Source organism: Dermacentor andersoni, chromosome 6 (genome assembly GCF_023375885.2).
Source record: "Dermacentor andersoni chromosome 6, qqDerAnde1_hic_scaffold, whole genome shotgun sequence".
NCBI classification, from domain to species: domain Eukaryota; kingdom Metazoa; phylum Arthropoda; class Arachnida; order Ixodida; family Ixodidae; genus Dermacentor; species Dermacentor andersoni.
The window spans coordinates 125,051,541-125,076,010 of record NC_092819.1 but is presented as its reverse complement, the minus strand read 5'-3'; the positions used below and the strand labels follow the sequence as shown (position 1 = coordinate 125,076,010).

General features: G+C 45.9%; 2 protein-coding genes across 2 annotated transcripts; one reads left to right on the top strand and one right to left on the bottom strand.

The window, feature by feature from the left end:
* Positions 1 to 1,656: 1,656 nt before the first annotated feature.
* On the top strand, positions 1,657 to 12,008 carry LOC140219104 (piwi-like protein 1). The gene is made up of 4 exons (XM_072288986.1): positions 1,657 to 2,082; positions 4,606 to 4,989; positions 8,607 to 8,610; positions 9,822 to 12,008. The coding sequence occupies exons 1-4, from the start codon at positions 1,657 to 1,659 to the stop codon at positions 10,331 to 10,333; spliced, it is 1,326 nt and encodes a 441-aa protein (XP_072145087.1). The 3' UTR covers positions 10,334 to 12,008.
* Positions 12,009 to 21,961: 9,953 nt separating this feature from the next.
* Positions 21,962 to 24,470, bottom strand: LOC140218794 (uncharacterized). Its single transcript, XM_072288544.1, has one exon. It carries the CDS (start codon positions 23,083 to 23,085, stop codon positions 22,234 to 22,236), a length of 852 nt encoding a protein of 283 aa, XP_072144645.1. The 5' UTR covers positions 23,086 to 24,470; the 3' UTR covers positions 21,962 to 22,233.

The window sequence follows — 24,470 nt, the reverse complement described above, 5'->3', positions numbered from 1 at the left end:
ACAGACTCACTAGATACGTCGAGCAAAATGACATACTCCCGTATAACGTCATCGGTTTCCGCCCCGGACTATCGACTCAGGACGCCATGTTCCTGATCAAACACCAGCTCATACACGTTAGCCCGGTGCACGCGAGAGCGATTGTGGGACTAGACGTCGAAAAAGCTTTTGATCATCAGCACCTCGAACGTGAAGCTCATGAACCTAGGCGTTCACAATACGATAGAAGAGATGGCGGAAGCGCAACAGATGGCGCAGCAGGAAAGACTGACGAAAACGCGAGCGGGCAGGCTTATACTCAAAGCGATAGGGACAGACCCAAATAGATCGATGAACCCGAAGGAATCCGAGGTAGAATTGAGCGCGAAACTTAGAGACGCGATCAGAACCACCCCTCTTCCGAGAAATATGCACCCGGAACACAATGTTAGCAGGAGAAAAGCGAGAGCGAATGCTTTGTTGAAATAAATTGAACAGCTAGGACAAGAGGCGGCCCTTGTAGACGCTGCTTGGGTCAAAGGCAAAGAGGCCTACACCGCTGTGGTGGTCGACAGCCGGGGCGAGGTACGGGACGCCGTCACCATCTTCACTAAGGATTCCACGGTGGCGGAGCAAGCCGCAATTGCTCTAGCCATCAGGAACCGTAAATGGTCTTTCATCTATAGCGATTCCAAAGCAGCAATTAAGAGCTTTGACAAAAGCTATGTAGCTGGGACTGCGGCTAAAATTATCGACAAGGTCGAAACTATCAAAACTGAAATCCGATGGTTTCCTGCACATATGGGACAAGTGGACGAGACTCGGCCCAACCTCAACGAGGTTACGAACGACCTGGCACGAGGACTTGCTTGCCGTGCCGGTCAGAGCCGAACCGACGCCTACTACCATTCCGGGGAGCATAAAGATCAGTTACTAACTTACAACGACATCACTAAATATTACTACTTGGGCCGTAGGCAATTCCCTCTGCCACACGTAAAATTGAACAGGGCTCAGGCAGTCACGCTACGTTTACTGCAAACCGGGACGTACCCCACTCCGTATTTCATAAATAAAATTCACCCCGAAAGAGAAATTAGGAAAGAATGTAACGTGTGCGATGGCATCATTGACATCAGACACATGCTGGCGGGCTGTCCCGCGACTCTCGCCGACCCCGAAGAAAAATTGCTTTACTGGTACAAGTTGTTAACAAGCTCTTCATATAAAGATCAGCTACAGGCTGTCCAGAGGGTCCACGATGACGCCATAAGGCTCGGCCTGGCGGTGCCGACGTGGACGCGGCCCGCCTAGGTCTGAAAAGACCGGGCTTCAGGACACTAATAAAGTTTTGTGAATGAAAAAAAAAAGGCAAATTTTATTGTCAAGAGGGGGGGGGGGGGGCTACGATCGCCTGAGTGTGAAGACGCGTCCCAATTAGGCTCTTCGATGTTTTCTTTTAAGCTGGTGTGAAACTATCATTCAACGTGGTAAAACACTGAGCAACGACACTGTGAGTACTTTCTGTGAGTGTGGTGTGCCTTTTCACGGCTCCAGTTTACGTTTTTTTCTGGCTACGAGGACATTTTCGACGGCGACCCGCTGACCTAAGCCGAACCACGTCTGGGCCTAGCCCGAGTGCGGCCTCGGCGAGGCCGGCCAGGTGAGCACGACATCATGTCGCCACCACAGCAACATTCGCACTCGAGTGGACCCAGCGCGAGAACTCCATGCTCAACTCAGCTTGGAGACGCCGAAAAGTTGAAAAATAGCCCCTCCAAAATGCAGACAACGCGACGAGCGAAGCACGCTGAGAGCGTCGAAACGCCGAGTGAACGCCGAGCTGCAGCCGAAGACGCCGTGGTGAGTTCCTCGATGGAAGAAGCCAGAAGGAGGGAGTCGCAAGTGAACGACCAAATGGATATTCAGGATGCTAGCGAGGGTGACAACGACGAAGACAACGAGGAGGACAACGGAAGCATAGAATGGTCCTTTTTCAGCAAGCGGAAACCAAACAAAAAAGTAAAGCCCGAACAGCTTCGCCTCGAGCGGCTAAGTTCAACCGGTGACATTCTCGTTCAACCGGTGACACTCGGTACGGATGTTGGTATACTGGCCTGGTCGCTTCGTCTGTTATTACATGGTGTTCAACAATTGGTGTGTGCCGTACCTTTGATGAGGTGGAGAAACATTCAGCGAAGTCATTTATAAAGTCCTCCATCATTTCTTTCTGGGCTGGTGACAGACTTTGGTTGATCGCAACTGATGTTACAGCGTCAGGCGTAGTTTGGACAGCAGGCGGCCTTGACGCTAAGCTACATACATCTGTGACTGCAGTAGCACCGTGCAGGAAGGCGATGGCTGTGTTCTTTGCGACGTGCTGAAATTCACTTCTGAAGTTCGTCAGCAATACATCAGCACACTCATCACGTAGTCGAACGTAGTTGAGCGCGTCGTCTCCATCGGGCAGCTCGGCAGAACAACAAGCCTTAGAGATCGGCACAACGGCATCCAAGCACCCTGTGCGTTTGTGCGTGAAGCCAAATCAACATCAGTATCATTTTGGCGTTGTGCAAGCGAGAACTTGCGTAATGCTGAAGCTCGGATAAAAAAATACTGCGAGTGCTCAGCATAGAATAAAAATTAGGCATCGTTTGTGCTATCGAATGTGACGCGAAAACTCGGTGCTGGCACGCGACATGGGTCTACTGTTGACTACGGTGTGTGGCATTTCGAATGCAAAGTTGCTCGGCAGCGCTGCTGCGACTGCGAAGCGACGTCGGCTACGGGGTCCGACTTTTTGACATCGTTGCCTCTGTTGTTGCCGAAGTATTGCCTAGCGACAGTGATCAGGATGACACGGAAAGCGACAGCACGGGCGATTCAGGCCCTATAGTGGCAGAAGCTACGTGTTACATCAGCCTCATGAAAGCAATCGTCCCGACAAAAACAGCACTCTGCAATGAGAAAGTGCCCAGCGGCTTCTGCAATGCTACCGCGCCTCTGCACGAAGAATATGCAATGCCAATGAGGAATCTGCCATGCGAGTGTTTGCCGAGAAGGGGCTGGCTGAAAATCTGGCTCACAGCTTCAGTAAGTTCGAGGCCGCTGTCATCGCTGCTAGGCGACCGCGGCATCAAACAAAAATAACATGTTTGTTGCGCGAAGTAAATAAATACTGCATGTTTTTTCCACTTTCATCGCACTCTCTCCGAGTTCCGTTTTTGACAGGTAAGTGGGCGATCTCATGCTATTTTGGTTAAGCAGTACTACCGTTTAGTACATACTTTTTCCGAGTTCCGGCCAATTACAGTTTAACGAGGTTTCAATGTACTTTTCTTTTCTTTTTCTTTTTTACTTTTTTTCCTTGCTCCTTTCGCTCTTTGTCGTTCTTACAAACCCTATGTGCCCCACCCCTGTGCAGGGTAGAAAAACGGAAACTCGCCTTCGGTTCACCTCCCTGCCTTTCCTTTCTTCTTTCACTCGTTCTCTTTCTCCACAGCTTCGCTCCGCACTGTTTGCTTTAGCTTTTTCGCATCTTCTTTATTTTTAAAGGGAGCATCCCGTCTCATCAGTAACAACAACCTAATGTTTATTGTATCTTCTGTACTGTAGATGAGGCGATCAAGTTTAAACGACCCGCCGTGGTCGTTTAGTGGCTACGGTGTTGGGCTGCTACGGACGAGGTCGTGGGATCCAATCGCGGCCACGGTGGCCACATTTCGCTGGGGGCAAAATGTGAAAATACCTGTGTACTTAGATTTAGGTGCGCCTTAAACACTCCAGGTGGTCCAAATTTCGGTGTCTCACACTACGGCGTGCCTCACAATCAGATCGTGGATTTGGTGCGTAAAACCCCATACTCTAATAACCTAATCTGAGTTCAAACGTGGACGCGTTCACTAAAGGCACAACAACATCAAGCAAAAAATAAAAACATAGTAATCACTCTAAAACTGCAGTAAACAAAGCGCGATTGCTTCTCCGTCGAACAGCCACGATTCACCGCCGACGTCACTCTTCCTAGCGAAGCAGCACTGGCAACTAAGTGGGTGCCTGGCAGTTTCTTGTATGTTTTAAAGCAACGAACTATGCAAAGTTGTTTTCAAGACATCGCTGAAGGCTGACAGAAGCATTAAATCACTGTCAAGAATGCAAACATGACAGCGTGCGCATAGGCGTAGACAAAACAGTGCTCGTCCGAGCCCACCTATGCTTCGCAGCCTTGGCGACAGGCGGCGTTGTTGGCATTTTGCGCGTGGTGTATAGTACTCTGAAGTATAAATTATACAATATTAAGAGTGAAGCATGTTCAGGTCATTGTGAAATGTTTCGTGGTTAGATATGGATGCTGTGGGGCCCAGACGACAGTTCCAATGTGCAACAGCTGATGGCAATGCAGACGACTTAAATGCTTGTGTCTGACTGTTCAAACACATGAAACTGAGCTCATTGTGAAGATATGGTGACATACAGTGTGGTGGGTGAAGCGGAAGACTGTGAGACTCATTAATTTAGGTGCACCTATGAAATAGAAATAAAAGAACAGTAGCAATTTTCTTGATGGTGATTTATTGGCACACATGACGGCTGAGGCCAGCAGTGCTAAACTGCATCGTTCTGCAGGTGATCCTGGCACGGACAATCAGCAACCGCCGTAATATGCGCTCGGTGGCCACCAAGGTGGCCATTCAGCTGAACTGCAAGCTCGGTGGCGAAGCGTGGTGCCTGGACATCCCTCTGGTCAACACAATGGTGGTTGGGTACGACACGTACCACGATTCGAGCTCGCGCAGGCTCTCGGCCGGTGCCTTTGTGGCCAGCATGAACCGCTTGCTGACACGCTGGTACTCTCGTGTTGCCTTCCACGCCACGCATCAGAAGCTGGGCAGCTCTCTGGGCCTTCTGGTGCAGGATGCACTGCACAAGTACATGCAGGTCAACTCTGGCTCGGCGCCAGACAGGATCATCTTCTTCAGGGACGGCGTCTCTGACGGCCAGATACCACAGGCGAGCGGCTCTGTGATGCTCATAACAGACATCTCATCAAGCAGACCAGCACCCACGCAGAAAAGAGATAACAGAAAAAGCAGACACGATGATGCCTCAACCGCAGTTCACAATTTTTTATTGGACGCCGTTCACCAAGTACGGACTTGCCAACACACCAACATTCACCAACTAGCCAGACTCACCATGTTGTTGCACTAGACTCTCTTGTGGTCATTTCTCTTTAATTTTGAATATATACTTTGACATGCCTGCAGAGATAATAAAGACTAATTATGGCCATCAAACAATGTTGTGAAATCATACATTTTCGAAAGAATAACAAATGTCTAGAGGAACTGATAAGAGATTGTGAATCTTAGCAGTGTGAAAAAAAGCATTCTTGCCAAAATACTTTTCTGCATTACACTAGTGAATGCTCTTGGCTTGCATTTTTCCAGCTTTTTTTATTATTATGTATGCACATATAACAGCTACAGTATATCATATTTTTTGTATACGTGTGTTTATATTATGTGCCTTTGTATATGGGAAATCTGTTGAAATTATGTGCCCTTGAAATGCGTTGCAAACGCACTGCCTAGTTATATGGGGGATAGGGCCCAGTCAGGTATTGTTGCTTTTTCCCTTTTCCCAAGTGTGTAAACTGCCACACTTGAGTAAACTTCAACTTAATATTCGACCATATGGACCAGGCTAGCATAGGGGAAATTCAGCTTATAAAAATCCAAGCAGAAGCTCCTGTGGGAGTTGTCGTAAGCATCAGTGTTGAGGAGTTACCACTCCGGAGTTGGAATGATTTTCGTGACCCCAGAATAGAATGGGAATGGAATTAAGCACTTTTTGTCCAGAATGGAATGGGAATCGAGTTACGTCTTTTTCAGAAAATAGAGCGCTTTTTTCGTTTATGCACTATCTTTTTGACAAAATATGCTGAAGAACCAGCCAGCCCACGTTCAAACATTTCTAAGTCAAAGCCTCACATTCAACATTAAAGCAGTATGTTTAAAATGGCCTGGCTGATTACGAGCACGGTACATTTATAAGCAACACGCCCACTACAGTTCGGGTCTTGTAGATTGAGTTGCTCCGAAGTTTATCTCTGTTCTTTGTGTAATCGTGGCTCTATGTCATTGGTATCCGTCATGCGGAACTACGGGGGCGGCATACTCCCCCCCCCCCCCCCCTTACTCCTTGTGATTTTCTTTTACCTCGGTGGTGCCTTTGCCCCGGCTGCCTGCTGTGTCCCCGTTGGCGACTCGGACGCATATTCGAAAAAGCACTTCTTTGAAAGTTGTGATGCATATTGACGCAGGCACGAAGCTTGCGTTCACTGCAAGCTTTCACATACCACCTTGAGTGTATACACACGGTGCAGGCCTCATTCAATAATCAGATTAAACGACCTAAAGCAGCTCGGTTCCCTGACTCGTTGGTGACCTCAGTCACCGAAAGCCTTTTATGGAAGGTTAAAAGTACCAGCACCACAAGGGAGGAAGAAAGAGCCAGAACCATAAGACCTGCAGTGATTCCTTATGTTCATAAGGTTTCCCATAACCTCAAGAAGGTGGCAGGCCAGTATGGTGTACCCATTGCCTTTTCTGCCCCCGTCAAACTGGGTCGACTCTGTTCGAGAACCACTCGTGCGGAGACCGGTTCGCAAGGCTGTGGGCGTGGTTTATGAAAACGCAAAGGCGTGGTGTATGAAATTCCCTTTGAGTGCGGCAAGTCCTATATAGGACAGACTGGACGCTGCATAACTGAATGAGCCAGGGAACACGAAATAAATCTAGTGAAAGATGGCGTGGCACATGTGGCACATTTGCCTGCGCACTGTTAGGCCTGCACGTGCAAACCACGTTTTTCTGAGATTAGGATTCTTGGCAGAAGTAGATTTCAAACGGCACGTGAGCTAATGGAAGTTTACTATATAAAAAATAAAGGTACAAACTGCATTAGCGATACATCTATCGTGCTCTACAAATCTGAAACTAGGTTGTTTGACCGCTGAGTAACCTAGATTTGTGAGCAGCCAGCGCATGCGTGTATATGTATATATATTCATGGGTCACAGCCCAAATTAAACCAGTTGGCAGTGCCGCCCGTGTTGTCTTTATGTGTCCTCCTTTTGTGTGTGTTAAATTGCGGCAAAAGACATGTCTTTTAGCAAGTAACAACTAGGCCAACAACCAGTTCTGTTGCAACGAAATTCAACTGCCTGGCCATTTCCAGAGCGAGAATGAGCTAAGTTTTTTCCTTCCGAGGAATCGAGTGGAATGGAATTGCGGCAAGTTCTAATTCCACAACACTGGTAAGCATGATGCCAGCTGCTCATCTCCATGCAGCCCAGTCTCATTATCAGTGTTGTGAAAACTTTATCTGACCAGTATAAATGACAGCGCTGCAATACGAACTGCTGCGAATGGCGGCACAAGGTGAATTGATGACACAACCAAACGACTGCAAGTGAGAGCGCCAGGTGCGCTGATGAAATCCCGGTCATTATAAGCCGTTATCGCTCTTCAGCGCCTTGTGCATCCACTAAGAACAATATTCAACCGTGATCAGCTGTTGTTGGCACAGACTTGTTTTCACCATCCCCTGCAGTTTTCCAGCGCTGTGACCATGCTAACAAAGTAAAACGCATATTGTGCCGCTCATCGCTCTACGCAAAATCATTTATTCCTCGCACAATAATAGAATGGAATAACCTACCATCACGCATAGCTACTGAAGTTAACTTACCATCTTTCCAAACCTTGTGCAAGAAAACAGGTTAGTGGTAGCAGATTAGTTATTACTTATTGTTATATGCACATATTAACATATGTAACATTATGTAAAATGTTCTTGTGTTTTCATGACTAAGTGCATGTACCCCTTGTTCATATCTATTTATTTTATGTTCCTTGTGTCTGGGGGGTGTTTATTTCATGTAGTTTTATTTCTTGTGTATATTTCATGTTTTTGCCACCCCCCCCCCCCTATGTAATACCCTCGCGTGAGGGCCCTTAGGGGTAATGTCAATAAAAAAAAATAAAGTAAAAATATGGTGTGGCCACACGGACTCTATATTGATATTGATCTATGATCTCGTGCCCCACCATCTCGACGGGCCTCGGTGTTTTGTGCCGCGATGATTCGCGCTCAGTGGGCATGTCAGAACTAACTTCCAAAATGCCCCACTTGAAGAAGCTGCTGACGCAGGTTGTATTCGCGGAATGCGAACGTTAGCTTGCCGAAGCCATGAAAAAGACCGCACGCGTCTCGGGCTGCTTGGGCTCCACCAGCCCAGCATGCGTCTCTGGTTACAACTGTTTACGCAATGCTTTGCCTGACGTAGAGGTAGACTACAGTCGAATTTTTCACGTTTCTTTATTGATACAGAAACTGAATAACGTTTGTTATTCTGAAAAGCTTGGTATTCTGAAGTTGTAGTACTGAAATATCCTTGCATTGAAATTATAAGCATTCAGCAGGGGATTTCCAAAAAGTTTGTTGATGTGGTGTTTATAAACGAAGTTTCACTGTATACTGCATGCTGATAACAAATATTGGATAAAGCAAAAGTACTTTAGTATAAAAAGTGACCTTGTTATAATGGTGCCATGTTCCAGCTTGGTATGGGCCATTGCGTTTACCCTCCCTCCTCCTTCACGCAGACGCTATAATGTCTGTTTAAGAGTTGAAGCATTCTTTAAAGGATCACCTGTACCAGATAGCACAGTTGTAGTCCTTAATCTGGTCCACTCGAAGAGGCTGGCTGTCATTACTTGCATGAGAAATAGGAATCCATTATTGAACTTATCCCCCAAAATTCACGAATTTGTTTTTATTGCAATAGCAACAAAAACAGGCGGATTTCAGCCGTCGGCGTTTCCGTCGCCATGAGGTTTCCGTCGCCATGAGGTTCTGTATAAGTGAAAGCGTGTGAGGGTGAGCCAGCGAACGCGGTTCAATCCAGTTACCCAGTTGCTTTTGTGCTTTCAGGCCCAGTTACTTTTGTGCTTCAATGCTTAAAATGGCATCTTCTTTAAAAAAAATGCAGGTAGGTGGAACAAGAGTGCACTTTTACTGCAACTTTATGGCAAAGAAATCAAAAATGCTTTCATCCAAAGAATTCTTTTCAAGTGGACTTGCCTTGCAGTCTTGTGGGATACAATTTATGAATGAAATTATGGGGTTTTATGTGCCAAAACCACTTTCTGATTATGAGGCACGCCGTAGTGGAAGACTCTAGAAATTTCGACCACCTGGGATTATTTAACGTGCACCTAAATCTAAGCACACTGGTGTTTTCGCATGTCGCCCCCATCGAAATACAGCTGCCGTGACCACGATTCGATCCCGCGACCTCGTGCTCAGCAGCCGAACACCATAGCGAGCAACCACGGCGGGTTACAAGTTATGAATTGTAATATGTGCTGTATAGTAATTACTTAAACAAACATTGTGATTTTGTTTTAGCGCTCTCGTCTTGCTCATCATCTTGAATTTCCATCTCCTGCATTCCCCGTGTTTTAGTGATTTTTTGTTAGTCGAATATGCATTTTGAGTTCTCGTGCAAGTCTGCTTCTTCGAGTGGACCACCTCAAGCACTAGAATTGTGCATTCTTCCATTCGCAATCTTTAAATATTGCTTTATTCTTTGCAGGAACACCTGGTATATAAGACAAGGGGGCACGTTTTCATGATTATCTTTTCTTTTTAAAATAGGGACCCTATCTATATATATTCCACTATTTATGTACATGCTTCTAACAATTATTTAATGTAAAAGACCTACTTTCGTGTAAGATGCGACCGTTTTTTTTTTGTAATGTAATTTGCAGCATTCCGTCCCCTTTTTTTCCTACATCGTGTTGTCCTCTGTCCCCTTTGCACACAGGTGCGAGAGTGGGAAATCGAACAGATTATCAGCTCACTGGACGCCCTCTTCCCTGGCGTGGACCACAAGCTAGCCTTCGTGGTGGTCACCAAGCGCATCACCACGCGCTTCTTCTCGCACCTGCCGAGCGGGGGTTACGGCAACCCTTTGCCCGGCACCGTAGTCGACACCGAGGTGACGCGCCCCGAGCGCTACGACTACTTCCTGGTGTCGCAGAGCGTCCGCCAGGGCACTGTGGCCCCGACCCACTACAACGTCATCTATGACACGACAGGCCTCAAACCGGACCACATGCAGCGGCTGTCGTACAAGCTGACCCACCTGTACTTCAACTGGCCCGGCACCATCCGAGTGCCGGCACCGTGCCAGTACGCACACAAGCTTGCCTTCCTAGCCGGCCAGTCATTGCATGCTGAGCACAGCCCTCGCCTGGCATCCACCCTGTTCTACCTGTAACGGGCTCCGACCGCTCCCCGAGACGGGGTCGTGTCGAGATGGATGGACGGACTCGCAGTGTGCAGCTTCAACCTTGTGTCTTACTATGCATCCGTCTGGATAATCTGCTATTTTAGGATAATCTGTCATTTTACAGAAGCATTCTTTGCGTTTATTCACGTGTATCCAGTACAGACATTTCATTAAATAGCTTACTTATTGTCTGGATCATTTCTTTCTCAAATGAAAGCACTCTCTCTGTCAACATTGTTTCCATACTCATATTTAAAATAATGAAAAATTTAATACTACTATTTAATTTTGCGTGTCTGGTACAAACCCTATATTAAGTCGGCTGTGTATCGTTTCGATGATTGCTCCCTCAACTAAAACCACAGGCCTAGTTCGCTTTCTTTTGATCTTCATAAGGGCTCTTCAAATTGGATGACCTTACTTTATTTTTTATTAAAGCAAGCATTCCATTTTTTTATTTTTTCTTGTACACAGGATTTACTATAACTGAGCTAAGTTATTGTTAGATGCTTTAACGAAACAGGCATTTTGATAGGTGTGTGTCCATGGTTTTTTTTTTACTTTAAACATTCTTTTCATTGCGCTCTGTTCCATATTCAGTACAAATTTCATTTCACAGTAGCTTAATTCTTACCGGATTTAATAAATACTATCTTCATCTTGTTCATGTAGTGGGTTCATTCTATTGTTTAAAGCAGTTAAAAACTATTTGTCTTTCCGAATTTACAAAAACATTTTGCATGATTGCATTAAATAGAATGTGTATGCATTGTTCTGCTCTTGTTTCATGTATCTTTAAGTAAACGCTTTTCTTAAGGTCCAGATCAAATGAATTAAGGGCTAGGGTACTTTTGTTACATGTGTGAATCATGTATGAAAGCTTTGAGTACCATCTATGTAAGAGTAAAGTCACTGTGGGGACCATGCCAACTATCCATCTATCTGCCGGGATTTTTACAATGTTTTGTGCATTTTCATTCCATTGCTTCTTTTTTGTGTTGTTGTTTTTTTTGGGGGGAGGGGGGTTGTTTATCATGTCTGGTATAAAAGTTGCTGTTTTTTAAGGGAAAAAGTGAAGTCTCTTAATGCAGTCATTTTCAGCAGCATCAAGTTTTGAGAGAGGCCGTTATGTTGCTATATGAAAAATTTTTCATCAGGTTACTGTGTGGTGGTATTTTATTGTGTAGTCTAGTTATAAGGTTATCATTCTAATTATGTGCTTTCATAGTGAAATAGTCTTTATGAATGTCTTGTCTTGGCACATTTTTTTCTTTTTCTCACATGTACCTGTCCTAAACAAGCAAAATAAAAATGAGAAAAATGTAACAAATGGACAACACACTAAGACGGTGTCAAAAAAAGGGGGAAAAAAATGTCCAGGCAGAATGATGTCAATATACATATATATAAATATATATATATATATATATATATATCTACTCCAAATCTGGGAATAAACTAAATATAATGAAGGGTTATTTCATCATGTTTACCGGTTCAAGTAAATTAAAGAACAAAACCAAAGAAAATTTTTTTTTCTGATTCATATGCACATACAGTAGAAGGGTTCATGAAATGTTTTTTTGTAAATGTGATGTTTGGTTGTTTTGCTTTGGTTTGCTGTGATATTTAAAAATTACATGAATAAAATAGTTTGTATTTAGTTCTGGCTTCATGTACGAAGCCTTTCTCTGTATATCATCGCCTTCATGTACGAAGCCTTTCTCTGTATACTCCTATTTTTCTTAATGTAGAAGGCAATAAGACTGCGACATGCATCATCAATGTTCCATTTATAATGCAGTATTTTGTTGAAAATGATCACTTAGCAAAGCTTCAAAGTGAGAAGGGCAAGCTTAAGAAAATGTACAAACCACGGCTGAAGCACAATGCTTGCAGCACCCGAAGACACTAGCAGCACAGTTCCCCCTAGTAGTGAATATTGTAGGAAACTCTACGATTTCAGTGTCAGCTAGCACATGGCAACTAATGAGGAGTGCTGACATGTTGTCAAAGCCATAGAAACTGAACCACACGTTTCTGGCATGTAAACAGTACTAGCGAATCCCGAGTGAAAGAGGAATGCAAAGGATATTTTGCTAACGAAGTTTTTCTAAATGCCAGCCCACCGCCATCGGCAGTATCGTTGTGTGACAAATGGAGAAAGAAAAGAATTGGAAGAAAGCATTGGTGCAACATGATTGAAGCCAAATGTCGTGGACGAATGCGCGGTAGGTTTCAGTGCTCACACGGCAGCCACGGCAGGACTGCCGTCAAGTGCGTGTTGATTATAAAAAAAATATTGGGAACCAAACATTGTTGACCAATATGTCAAGTTTTAGGGGTGACGTGTTGGGCTGCTACTGCGAGGGAAAAAGCAAAGGGGATGACTTCTCGGAGAGTTCGTTTGCCAAGGCTGGCTGCGTGATGCGATACTCACCACTGGGGATTGGCCAACATTCAGATTGTATTATGAAGGTAGGTTATTGCTGAAGTAAGCAGAAATTTGCGGGAAGAAATGAATGCACAATGATGTACAAATAACTGATCAAGAAAGTTGCTCTGAAGCAACTCCATTTCTCTTCCAGTACTTAAACCATTTTGGGTTAATTATTGTTGGACCCTACATAATTTACATCATAAAAGTTTGTCAGTTTCTGTGACCTTTTCTCCTTTGTCCTACACTTCTGTTGAGTGATTATTGCATGTCGGCCTCAGTCAAGAACTGTACGGTGCAAAAACCAGGTTAGTTTCATTGTTTTCAACTACTACTATCTGACTATTACGGAAGTGAATGTTGTGTCGTAATTATTCCGTACAGACCTGCTGCGTGCTAAGACATGGTTTTAAAATCGGATTTGGCCTGAATTCAAAAATTTCTTTTTCACTGTGCTATGTGTGCTTGTTAAAGTTATGTTTAATTGTGCAAAAGCGAAGGGCTATGCTGAGCCAACCACAAGGTGTTGAAATATCAATGGCAAAAGCAGCACAACCTGCATTTTCTTAAAAGCTGATTCAGAAAGCCAGTTAAGAAGTTGGGCACATCAATCGGAGGCACAAGTGGATTTTCCCATCCAATTAAAATTGCGTGCAGTGACATGCTTAAGTTGTACAATTCACAGAAGTGTTTCTGTCTGCTTATCGATTGTAGGAGGACAAGCCATTGAGGTGCCTATTACTGTTAATGGTTCCTGGTATTGGAAGGAAATTTTACACGGTGAAGCCTTTCCAGTTAGTAGAAATCATAGGCCTTCTCACAAAAATGTGGTGTCTGGGCCGACAATGAGCTCTTGGTGGTAGGCCAGCCACAGTTCAGTGATAATTCTAATTGGTAACTTTTGAAAGCACCACAAATCGAGATATCTTTTTGTGTGCATTGTAAGAACGGTATAGTTTTTACAGCCTTGATTTAGACAAAGCAGTTCTTTTTAAAACATTGTTTACGGGAAAGGTTTGTTCAAGAGAGCATTGTGAATGCACCTTTACTGCCTTTTAAGCTTACAATGCCATCCAAGCCTCAGCTTGTCCTTTGGGCTGTTTACATTATTTGAAAATTCAAGTGTACTACATTTAGTCGTGCTCTTAAAAAATGCTAATTGGTCCCTGCACCCATTTTATAAGCATTTTAATTACCATTTTAGCTAAGACTTATTTTTAGGTGCATTGTCAATTAAGGATTCTATGTTCCCTGTAAAGAAGTTGCATTTACTATTCATGGCCACTATGGTGAATCACTTTTGTAATTGTGAAATAAACTGCATTTTTTTACTGCTCCTTTAAGCAGCTATGAGCCATTATAGAAGTTTGTGTCTGTGTAGAGACGGGAAGCAGCCTTTTATTTATTTGCAGTATTTGGTGATGGAAATGGCATATATATGGCTTCTGCATATGAATCCATGCATTTTCATATCTACTGGCACATAATATGCATATACAGTGCAGTCTACTCGTGCTGTGGGACAAGCAAAATAGAATTGTACCTTTGTTGCAATATTTCAGACAGACATCCTTATTATGTTCACTGCTACAGCTGGCATGCATAGTGCAGTGATCCAAAGCTGTCGCTAAACAATGATCTTTCAGACTCTGAAAATTTTGAACAATTTACAGGCATGGTCTTGAAGGTTAAGAATGGCTGAACAAAATGAGTGGATTGCAATGTACCGTGCACAATGGGTGCCTGCTTGGGCTGAACTGCAACACCTGTTGTGTCTTAACTTCTTTAAAATGAAAGGGCATGATGAAAAGTTGCTTTTTCTGCCGCATGCATAACAGTAGATGCCAAACTTTGTATGGAAACCTCCAATGATATTTCATTACCAACTTTGGTACCCATTAAAGTTGGTGAGTGTTGGCACCATGTGATCACGAAATGCATATGTTAACAAGCTTAGGCAAAAACTTGTCTGGCATCTTAAATGGGGGGTACAGGAGAACCATATATAAAGCACAAATGCATTTCTTTGTGAACATTGGGGTAACCCAACTGTTTCATTGTCGGTGCTATGTTATTGACAAAAAAAACTATTTTGCTAACTGTCTTTATTCTTTAAATGATTACCAATGTGGTGTTTTTGCAATAGTACAGTGGTGTGAAATCAAGGACTTAAAGGGACACTAAAGGTTAATAAGTCAACGTGGACTGTTGGAATATCCCAGAAACCACGAAACGCGATTTTAAGAGAAAAGGCGTTCTGAAGCGTGAACGTACCCCTAGCACAGTTCAAATCGCCCGCCCTCCGATCGAGGAGTGGTGACGTCATGGTTTCATAGTGACGTTGCGCCGTCGGTGAGCAAAACGGCGCCCGCAGAGGGCGCTACGGCTTTTCTGCACAAAACGCAAACGCGCGGCCAGAAACAGCCAAGACAGCAGCGCGAAAGTGGAACTATGATGGCTAGCGGAAGGGAAGCGCGCGACGATAAGCTGGTTCTTTATTTTATGACTCGAACTTCGACGCTCGTTGCAATGGACGGCCCTGCGACAACGACATATTGGCTCGCGATGCTGTGCTTGACTTGAGCGATTTAAGCACTGAATGTGACCTGCGCTGATGAGGGCTCGCGCTGCCGGCGTCGTTGAAGCGCAAAGGCAACGAGGACTCCAGCGATGCGACCTCGGACATGCCTGGACATGCCGTCGCGAGTAAGTTTCGCGAGCCAGCAGAACCAGCGCAGCACGACGCGATAACGAAACAACTGAAACTCCAGAGCGCGCGCGGCGCAGAGTCGAGCGAAAACGAAACCGTTCGACCACCAATGTCAAACCACGGCTATGTCAAAGCATTCCTGTCGGGCAGAACAGCCACCATCGGGCTAGGAGAGCTAAGATCAGACAAGTTCAGCACTCCAAACAAAGGCACACTGCGAGGGTCAGTTATCTCGTCCATCCTTTTCAACGTGGCAATGATAGGACTGGCCAAACAATTAGAGGAAATTGGGAGTATACGTCATGCGATGTACGCCGACGATATCGCCATCTGGGCGCAAAGAGCTCCGTTAGGATACCAAGAACTCAAGTTGCAAGAGGCCGCAGCATGCGTAGAAACATATGTCAGGGCAAGAGGACTCGCATGCTCAACGGAGAAATCTGAGCTCCTGAGAGTACGCCGGAGACGCAAGGCCAGCGACGAGGCCGAGCCCCTGAAAATCTACCTGGAGGGACACCAGATCCCGGAAGTGACGCAATGCAGAATACTGGGGATGTGGGTGCAAACAAACCAGCGTTGCACATACGCCCTGGCACTAACCAAGACTGCAGTCAACCAAGTGGCCAGAATGATAAACCGGGTGTCGAAAAGAAGATATGGCATGAAGGAGGCAGACACACTCAAACTGATAAAAAGCCTAGTAGTCAGCAGAGTGGTGTACAGCCTACCGTACTACAACTGTGTCAAAAGCGAAATCCAGCAAATCGATACCATCCTAAGGAAAGCACTCAAGACGGCGCTTCAAATACCCCAAACAGCGTCGACCGAGAAGCTGCTAGCCCTAGGGCTGCACAACAGCTTTGAGGAACTGCAAGAAGCCCAAAGGATCGCACAATTCCAAAGACTACAGCAAACTGAAACCGATAGAAGACTTCTAGTCAGGTACGGCGGCGAATCAACCCTACGAGAAGTACAAGATAACATGACGATCCCGGACGAGTACCGCAGTACCATCAGGGCAGCACCAATACCCAGAAATATGGACCCGAACCTGCACAAGGCACGCAGGGAGGCGAGGGCAGAGTACGTGCAAAGGACACTGGCCACCCGGAACGAAACGGTGTATGTTGACGCCGCAACATACGCCGGCAAAGGAGAAGGCAATAAGCATAAAGTGGCGACGGTGATTGGCCCGGAGCTCAGGGAAATCACCAGCGCGTCAATATGAAACTGCACGGTAGTTGAAGCCGAGGAAGCGGCCGTAGCTCTAGCGGCAGTGGAGGGCTATCGACTAGGCAAATCCCTAACGATTCTAACAGACTCGCAAACAGCATGCCGGAATTACATGAATGGCAGGATCAGCCGCAAAGCGCTGAACATTCTACGCTCTAACGGCCGACCCACAGACAAGCAAAGCAAACACGCGATAGTTTGGATACCGGGACACATGAGTGTCGAGGGACACCTGGAGGCAGATAGGATAGCTCGAGGGTACGCAACAAACCGGGCGTCCAAGAACACTGCCGCCATAGAGGACCCAGAACCGGTAGGCCAAACATACGCTGACACGCTAAACTACTTCAGGGGCGCCAGAATGAGATACCCGGCACCAGAGAAACAACTCAACAGAGAAGAAGCCGTAATCTGGCGGCAACTACAAACGGGCACATACCCGAACTTATACATTCTAAACAAAATTTACCCTACCCAATATGAGAACACATGCCCCTGGTGCGGGGACAAGCCCACGCTATATCATATCACGTGGGCCTGCCAAAAAGCAAAAGAAATAACCATAATAGAAAACCCGAGTGCGGAACAGTGGGAGATGATGCTTTCCAGCGACATCCTGAATGTCCAGCAAGGGCTAGTAAGGCGTGCTCGCACGGCAGCTACCCTCAGTGGGGCCCTGGACTAGGGGCACCAACCCTGCAAATCAAGATGGAAGAAGCAATCTGAAGAACTGATAACTCCATATGTAAATAGAGCGAATAAACGTTTTTCACCACCACCACCACCACTACTCACGGCGTCAGCAGCCCGCGCTGCGTGTTTGGCGTCCTGTCAAACGGTAGCGATGGCGCGAAACAGAGTGCCGATATTAATTTTAACCGGGTTTCGGGAATTACAAGATCTTCATGGCTTTTTTCGTGAAAAGAATTTAGAGAAAGGAAGTCGTCTATTTGAAGTGGGGCACGTCTACGACGTGAGGGAAGTGTTGAACTCGCACTGATCGGAAGTGACTGCTAGGTTTATTCCGCAAACGAAAAATAATGCACCAGCGAGATGCGTGAAGCTCAGCGTAAGTTACTTCGTTATCTACGGTGTGGACGCATGAAATTATAGGCGACATTGATTCTTGAAGATCGGCGACAGCAGACAAATCCTAGCGGGGAGCTGCGATTGCCGTGCTGGCATCGCAGGGAAGTGCAAGGACGCCGCGGTAGTTTCCCTGTATATACAGGACGCCAAATACGAATCCAGAACATCTCATCCAAGAACGTGGGGCGTACGAACGACTCGTAAGACCTACCAGAGGTATTCTAACGTTGCTCTCCCCAAACACAAAAAAAGGGGATGAACTTACCAGTTGTGTTAGACTACGCTGGGAAAATATTTTCGCCCAAGTTACTGGAAGTGCGATACTCTTATGTTGCGATTTTTGAGTGCGTGCAAAGGAGGTTCCAATTAACCACGTTGTCAAAAATTTTGGTGACGTCAACTGCCCCTTCGTTGATATGCTGGGCGCAGAAGGGTGTATGCCAGCTCAGCCGGCTGCCAACCCTCCTCAAATCTCTCAGCAAGGCCTAGCGCTGTTGGAATGGGAGAGGATTGGGAAAGAGTTCCACAGCTTTACTGCGGTAGAGTGTGGGAACAAACTACTTTGTTTGCTGCATATCCTGTTACGCACTGCAGACAGTGGCGCAGCAAAGGGGGTGGGCCGTGGGCCCCGGGTGCAAGGGGCCAGTGGGGGGGGGGGGTGCCATATACGTCTGGAGACACAAGGAAATTGCTGATATCCTCGCCTTCCTCCAATAAACCCGTGGGAGGGGAGGGGGGAGACAGAAGACCTATGGGCCCCGGGTGCCAGACGACCTAGCTACGCCACTGACTGCAGGTGTCCCGTTGCTGCCATCATTGCTGTAAAAGCAAAGAATTCAGCGTTATAACGCACTTGGCATAACGCCGGAACATAAAACAGCTTATGCCGTTGGACGAGCGCTATCCAGTGTTGCAATGACGCCGTTCTGCTTCATACGGTCGGCTTGGAAACCTGTAAAACTGTATTCCTCGTGAGTTGGTGTACGTGCTGTTGCAGCCCACTACTCAACAGTTCGGGTTGCACTTCGGCATTGCTCAGAAAAGGCAGCAGCTACGCGCGAAGTAGTGCACATACAGGCTTTCCGAACGCAAGCGGGCCGGTCGTATCCTGCCGGTTCCGCGCTCGCCGCCGCGAGGGGTGCCCTAGTAGGCGCGGGAACTACGTTCGCAACCTGCCTATACTGCTAAGGGGTAACGTCAAAATGTTTTTTCTTGGAATCGAATAGAAGTTGGCAAGTAGCATTTTCTTCCGTCTTATAATCTAATGAACTTATGATTTTAATACGAGTAGTTGAGTCATCATCATCATCAGCCTGGTTACGCCCACTGCAGGGCAAAGGCCTCTCTCATACTTCTCCAACAACCCCGGTCATGTACTAATTGTGGCCATGTCGCCCCTGCAAACTTCTTAATCTCATCCGCCCCCTGCTACGCTTCCTTTCCCTTGGAATCCAGTCCGTAACCCTTAATGACCATCGGTTATCTTCGCTCCTCATTACATGTCCTGCCCATGCCCATTTCTTTTTCTTGATTTCAACTAAGATGTCATTAACTCGCGTTTGTTCCCTCACCCAATCTGCTCCCTCACCCAATCCCTTAACGTTACACCCATCATTCTTCTTTCCATAGCTCGTTGCGTCGTCCTCAATTTGAGTAGAACCCTTTTCGTAAGCCTCCAGGTTTCTGCCCCGTAGGTAAGTACTGGTGAGACACAGCTATTATACACTTTTCTCTTGTGGGATAATAGACCAGTTGCATAAATGCCAGCAACACTGTAGAAAGCTCTGGAGTGTTCAAGCAACACTGTGCAGCGCCGCCATTGTGCATGAAAACACTACAAAAAAAACCGCAGTGCACATGCGGATGCGATAGGGGTAGGCAAGTTGGTTTTTGTTCTGTGGCCTTATCTTAACGTGAACAATCGTCTGCGCTGCATTTTGTGTTCCCCGTTTGTGCAATCGCCCTCAACGATGTCGCACCATTCAGGGAAGGTAATTTTCCCCATCACTGGATGGAAGAACGACCTTGCCGTGTTACCTCCGCTGTCAGATCGGAGCGTACACGAATTTTATGCAGGACGATCGGGAACGAAACGAAGCTACGAACGAAGCTACAACTTTCACGTGGAATCGTACGTCAACGTATGTGCGCTGAAGACCAATGTCACCCAAAACAGGTAAATATTTGTGCAACTGTATCACATGCAAACGGGCGATAGTCGCAACCGTTGACCCTCAGTGATAAAAGTGCTTTGCTGTTGTGTGAATGTTAAGAAATCCTCATGACTTTATTTATGCTTAGGTTTAAGAAAACAAATTATAGATCAGTTGGTACAATAGTTTATTCTCTTGTCTGAAGTCATGGATGGAGGAGCTTAGCACTCTTTATTTTTTTCCAGCGCCGGGCTCATCTTCTTGAAGGCACCATGCTACCGAAGCAAAAAGAAGAACGCGCCCCCGTATTCCGTGATGATAGCATTGGACACGACACGCATCATCGATGGAAGCTGCGACTGCCCGGCAGGAAAACTCGCCTGCAACCACATGATCGCTGTTTTGAGGACTGCCATGCTCCTACAGTCAAAGGGTTTCTCTGAGGCGCCGGACCAGCTCTCGTGCACGGATTTGCCTCAGCAATGGAGGATTCCCCGCAGAAGCGCGATCAGAGGATGCCCGCTTCAATCCGTGGACTGGCGCAAAGTGAAAGAAGGCGGGACTAGCGCGCCAAAGTTTGCCTTGCCGAAGGAGCGCCGTGTACGCCGTAGAAATCGGCAGGAGCAAGAAGAGGCGAAGCAAAAGTTTGCTCAAGAACTGCTTTCGTTTGACCCAGATAATGACTTCGCGAAAGCGCTCCTGCTGACCGATGAAGGCGACACCGTGCAGTCCCGGTTTGGGCTGGTGTCCTCATTGGCGCCACAGAGCTACCAGCAGTCCCTGGTGCCACACGGTTTCACCGTGCTTCTTTCTGGGTTACAACCAGCAAACGAAGAAGATTCTTGTGAAAGCATCCCGACTGTCACTTTCTTCGAAAGCGGCACAGCCTGGAATCCTCCAGCACACCTTGAGACAAACAGTGTTATGCAGGTCAGAGGCTGGTCAATGTTTCTTGCAAGGAATTATGAATCTCTCGATTGTTGTGTGTTGGTGCCAAATCCTTGTGCGAATTACGTTTAGCCATGGTTTCGATGCTATAGGCAGAGTCATCACATTCAATATTTTAATTGCCTTGGACCCGCGTTTGGCAGCAAATAGATGCGCACTTTCATATAGTTTCCTGTCACTAGGTCGTATTGGACAGATGTAATATTTTGTATTTTTAGCAACCCCACAAATATTAAGACGTACATCTCTTTATCCGTTAGACCAATGTGTGCACTGAGCGTGATAAACATGCAATGTTTTTAATTTTCATATCTGTCTGACATTTATTTCCTGCATCAGGAGATATGTGTGACACCATTGGCAGCTGAAGCGCTTGAAAAGGACAGCCGCCAGCAGGCAAAAAGTGCAACATGGCAGCAGGAACGCCGGCTTCGTGTCACATCCTCCAAGTTTGGTGCGGTCCTGAATAGGAAGGAGTTGACTGTTAAGGGCCTGCAGAACCTCACAGCTGCGAGAGACCTTTCTAGAGTTGCTGCAGTCAAGTTAGTATTTTCTTTTTATCCTTGTAAACGCATGAACAAATTATATATGCCACAGAGTGGCATTAGTGTATCCAAAAATTGTGCCATACATTGTAGCTCAACTAACATTGCACCAAGTTTATTTCTGTTACATTTTTCCAGTTACGGCATCAAGATGGAGTCGCTAGCTGCTCAACGCTACGAGGATGCTCTACGCCATCTGGGCCACGCTCCTACAGTTAGCACCTGTGGATTGCTGGTTAACCCAGCTTTTCCTTGGTTGGGTGCGTCGCCCGACAGGATTGTGTACGACCCCACAGAACAATCCTATGGTGTAGTGGAGATCAAGTGTCCCTACTCTTTACGTTACCACAAGGCGTCTGCCCTTCTAAACACTGATTTCTGTAGCATAATCAGGGATGGTGTACCAGAGCTTAAGAGGGACCACCAGTATTACCATCAACTGCTTGGGCAGATGGGTGTATCACAGTTGCGCTGGGGTGACTTTGTGGTCTATGGAGGAGATTTTATTTTGATCGAAAGAATAAGATTTAATGAGAGTGAATGGAAAAGTGCCAGAGAGGTGCTCGACAACTTTTACTTTGACACACTGCTGCCATACCTGTCGAGCACTGTAATCTGATGTGATGCAGAAAACAATGCAAAAATGGCATGTCGAAAAGACAAGTAGGGCTGCAAACATTTTATTGCACACAAGAGGAGGGCAGCACCACGAGGCAGTGAGGATTGACATATGACTAGCAAATAAGTGTCTTTAAGGAACACTGTGGATTAGATCAGGTTGTGTCTTCTTTTAGAAGTGATGGCTGGAAGTTTGTAAGGAAGGCACACACAGCCCACATCTGATTCGCTAAGGGTACAAGGGAGATTGGAATCGACCGGTCAAAAATGTGATATCCCTTGATTTTCTTGATCTTCCTCTCCACATGTATCCTGATTGCTGCAATTTCCTGAGTCTCCTCCACTTTGGCGGGAGTAAATTGCCCATGCATGAGGAAGGGTGGAATGTTCAGCATAACTTTCTTGCTTTGTAGCAGGTCTTTTATTTTAAATCCCTTGTCAGCCATGACTGAGTCACCTGTGTCAAACTTCAGGTCTAAAAATCCACTCTTCTCCACACACTCTCTGTCAGACGTACACCCAGTAAATAGTTCCGAAACAAAAGTCAGTACTCCATGAGGGGATATGCCTATGAGTGCTTTGAACGTATCGGTAGACTTGTACGAGGAATAGACTTGTGACTTGGTCACGAAAGATGTTGGCACATCACATCTAATCTCAGTGGCATCCAAGATGACACGTGTTGATGGATATTTTTCCTTGAAAGCAGATGGCATGGCAGCATCAATAGCTTGTCGTGATATCCATGTTGTCATTTCTGTTACCTGCAAATAGATATAGTCAAGCACTGCGGAAAAAATTCTTGACACTGTGCTGATGGAGACGTTGAACAAGTGGCCGATGTGTCTGTGAAATAAGCCAACTCGAAGTTTAACAAGCACAAGAAAGAGCTGGTTCTCCATACCAATCTTGTGTCGCCGACCACTATACTCAACATTTCGTAGCCCGCTCCTCGTACGCTTGCGTGCAATGTTTTCACCATTTTCCCCAAAATCAAGGAGATGCATGAGAGCACAGAAGTGCTTGTAGCTGGGCAGTCCAGTGTAAAACGCAATGTCATCATTGTTGTCCTTGAATCTTTGAATTCCAAATGGAGGAAATTCTTCCAGCTTCTCAATATTTTTCTGTGCAGTTACAAGCTCTGTGCGAAGCAGCTTTAATTAATTATTTTGAGCCTTTATTTGCAGCTTCAGGCGCTGATTTTCTGCTTCGGTTGCTTTGCTTACAGCGAGTTTATCTTCTAGGACAGCAATAGTTTTTCTTAAAGAGCTTACTTGCAGCTTCAGGTGATGATTTTCAGCTTCTGTATCTGCTCCGCTTGCTTTGCTTGCAGCCAGCTCCTGCTCTAGGGCAGAAATATTTTCTCTGCATGCACAAATACTTCCAGAGGCTGGTTCTTCTGGTGACTGTTGCGGTTTGTCAGGAAGCAAACTGGAGCCCGTATCTTCAACATTGAAGACGTCAGTGCCTTCACTGAATGTATTTTTGTTGCATCCATCTGCTGAGTTTTCCTTGTCATCTGCTTGGTTATCGATATGGGTGTCTACCTTTTGTCCTGTAGTGGAAAGCCCTTGAACATTACCGTTACACTTCCTTTTCGATAATGCAACTTTCTGAAGTGGTGCCCGTTGAGCTGGTGGTTTTCTCGATGGCTTTGGCTGCTTGAATAAAAATATGGATGGCACAGCAGACTGGTGTAAGTGTCGGTAACCATTAGCAACATTAGCAACAAAGTCACTCTCAAGAAAGTGGAGAGAGCAGACCCTGGTGGCCTTCGAAACTGTGAAGAGTGGGCCTTCATCTCGCCTGATGGCTGCAATCCACTTTTTGTATATGTCCTGGTCTCTTGGGAATCTGTGGTATGACACCTGTGAATAAAAGTCAATATTCAGAACACTTTCTGTCTTGATTAGGACATATCTCAACAACGCTCTCTTAAAACAAAGAATTGACGATGCTATGCAAGACAAGCTTTCGAACACTCGACAAATCTGCGCAACCGAGGTCTACGCACATGGCTGCACCGTTACAAATTTATCGATTTCAGGTGCTTATATGCGTAGGGCTTTACGACAACGGACCAGAATCTGTCTTTTTTTTTCGATGAAGGCAGATAAAGTAACTTTATAGCGAAATAAAACGGAAAATGACGTTTTGACATGCATACAGGGCTCGACTAAAAGTGCGTGTGCACAGTAATGCAGCCGTCAGGCGAAATGCACGGCTATGTCTGACATCGTCGGTCCACACACACTTAGTTGTCTTGCTTGACCATATCACACGGCACAAGTACTGCCTGCGAACATCGCGAACCGGATGTGTTTCGCTACCAACATAAACGGCGAAGACGGTGTTTCGACATAAGCATTCGCAGAGCTGTGCCAAACCACAA

Bases quoted from the DNA above. Each gene is read 5' to 3' on its own strand.
- LOC140219104 (XM_072288986.1), top strand. From the start codon at position 1,657: ATGTCGCCACCACAGCAACATTCGCACTCGAGTGGACCCAGCGCGAGA. The intron at 2,083-4,605 runs GTTGGTATACTG...ATCGTTCTGCAG, and splicing joins CGGTGACACTCGGTACGGAT to GTGATCCTGGCACGGACAAT.
- LOC140218794 (XM_072288544.1), bottom strand. From the start codon at position 23,085: ATGCATCTCCTTGATTTTGGGGAAAATGGTGAAAACATTGCACGCAAG.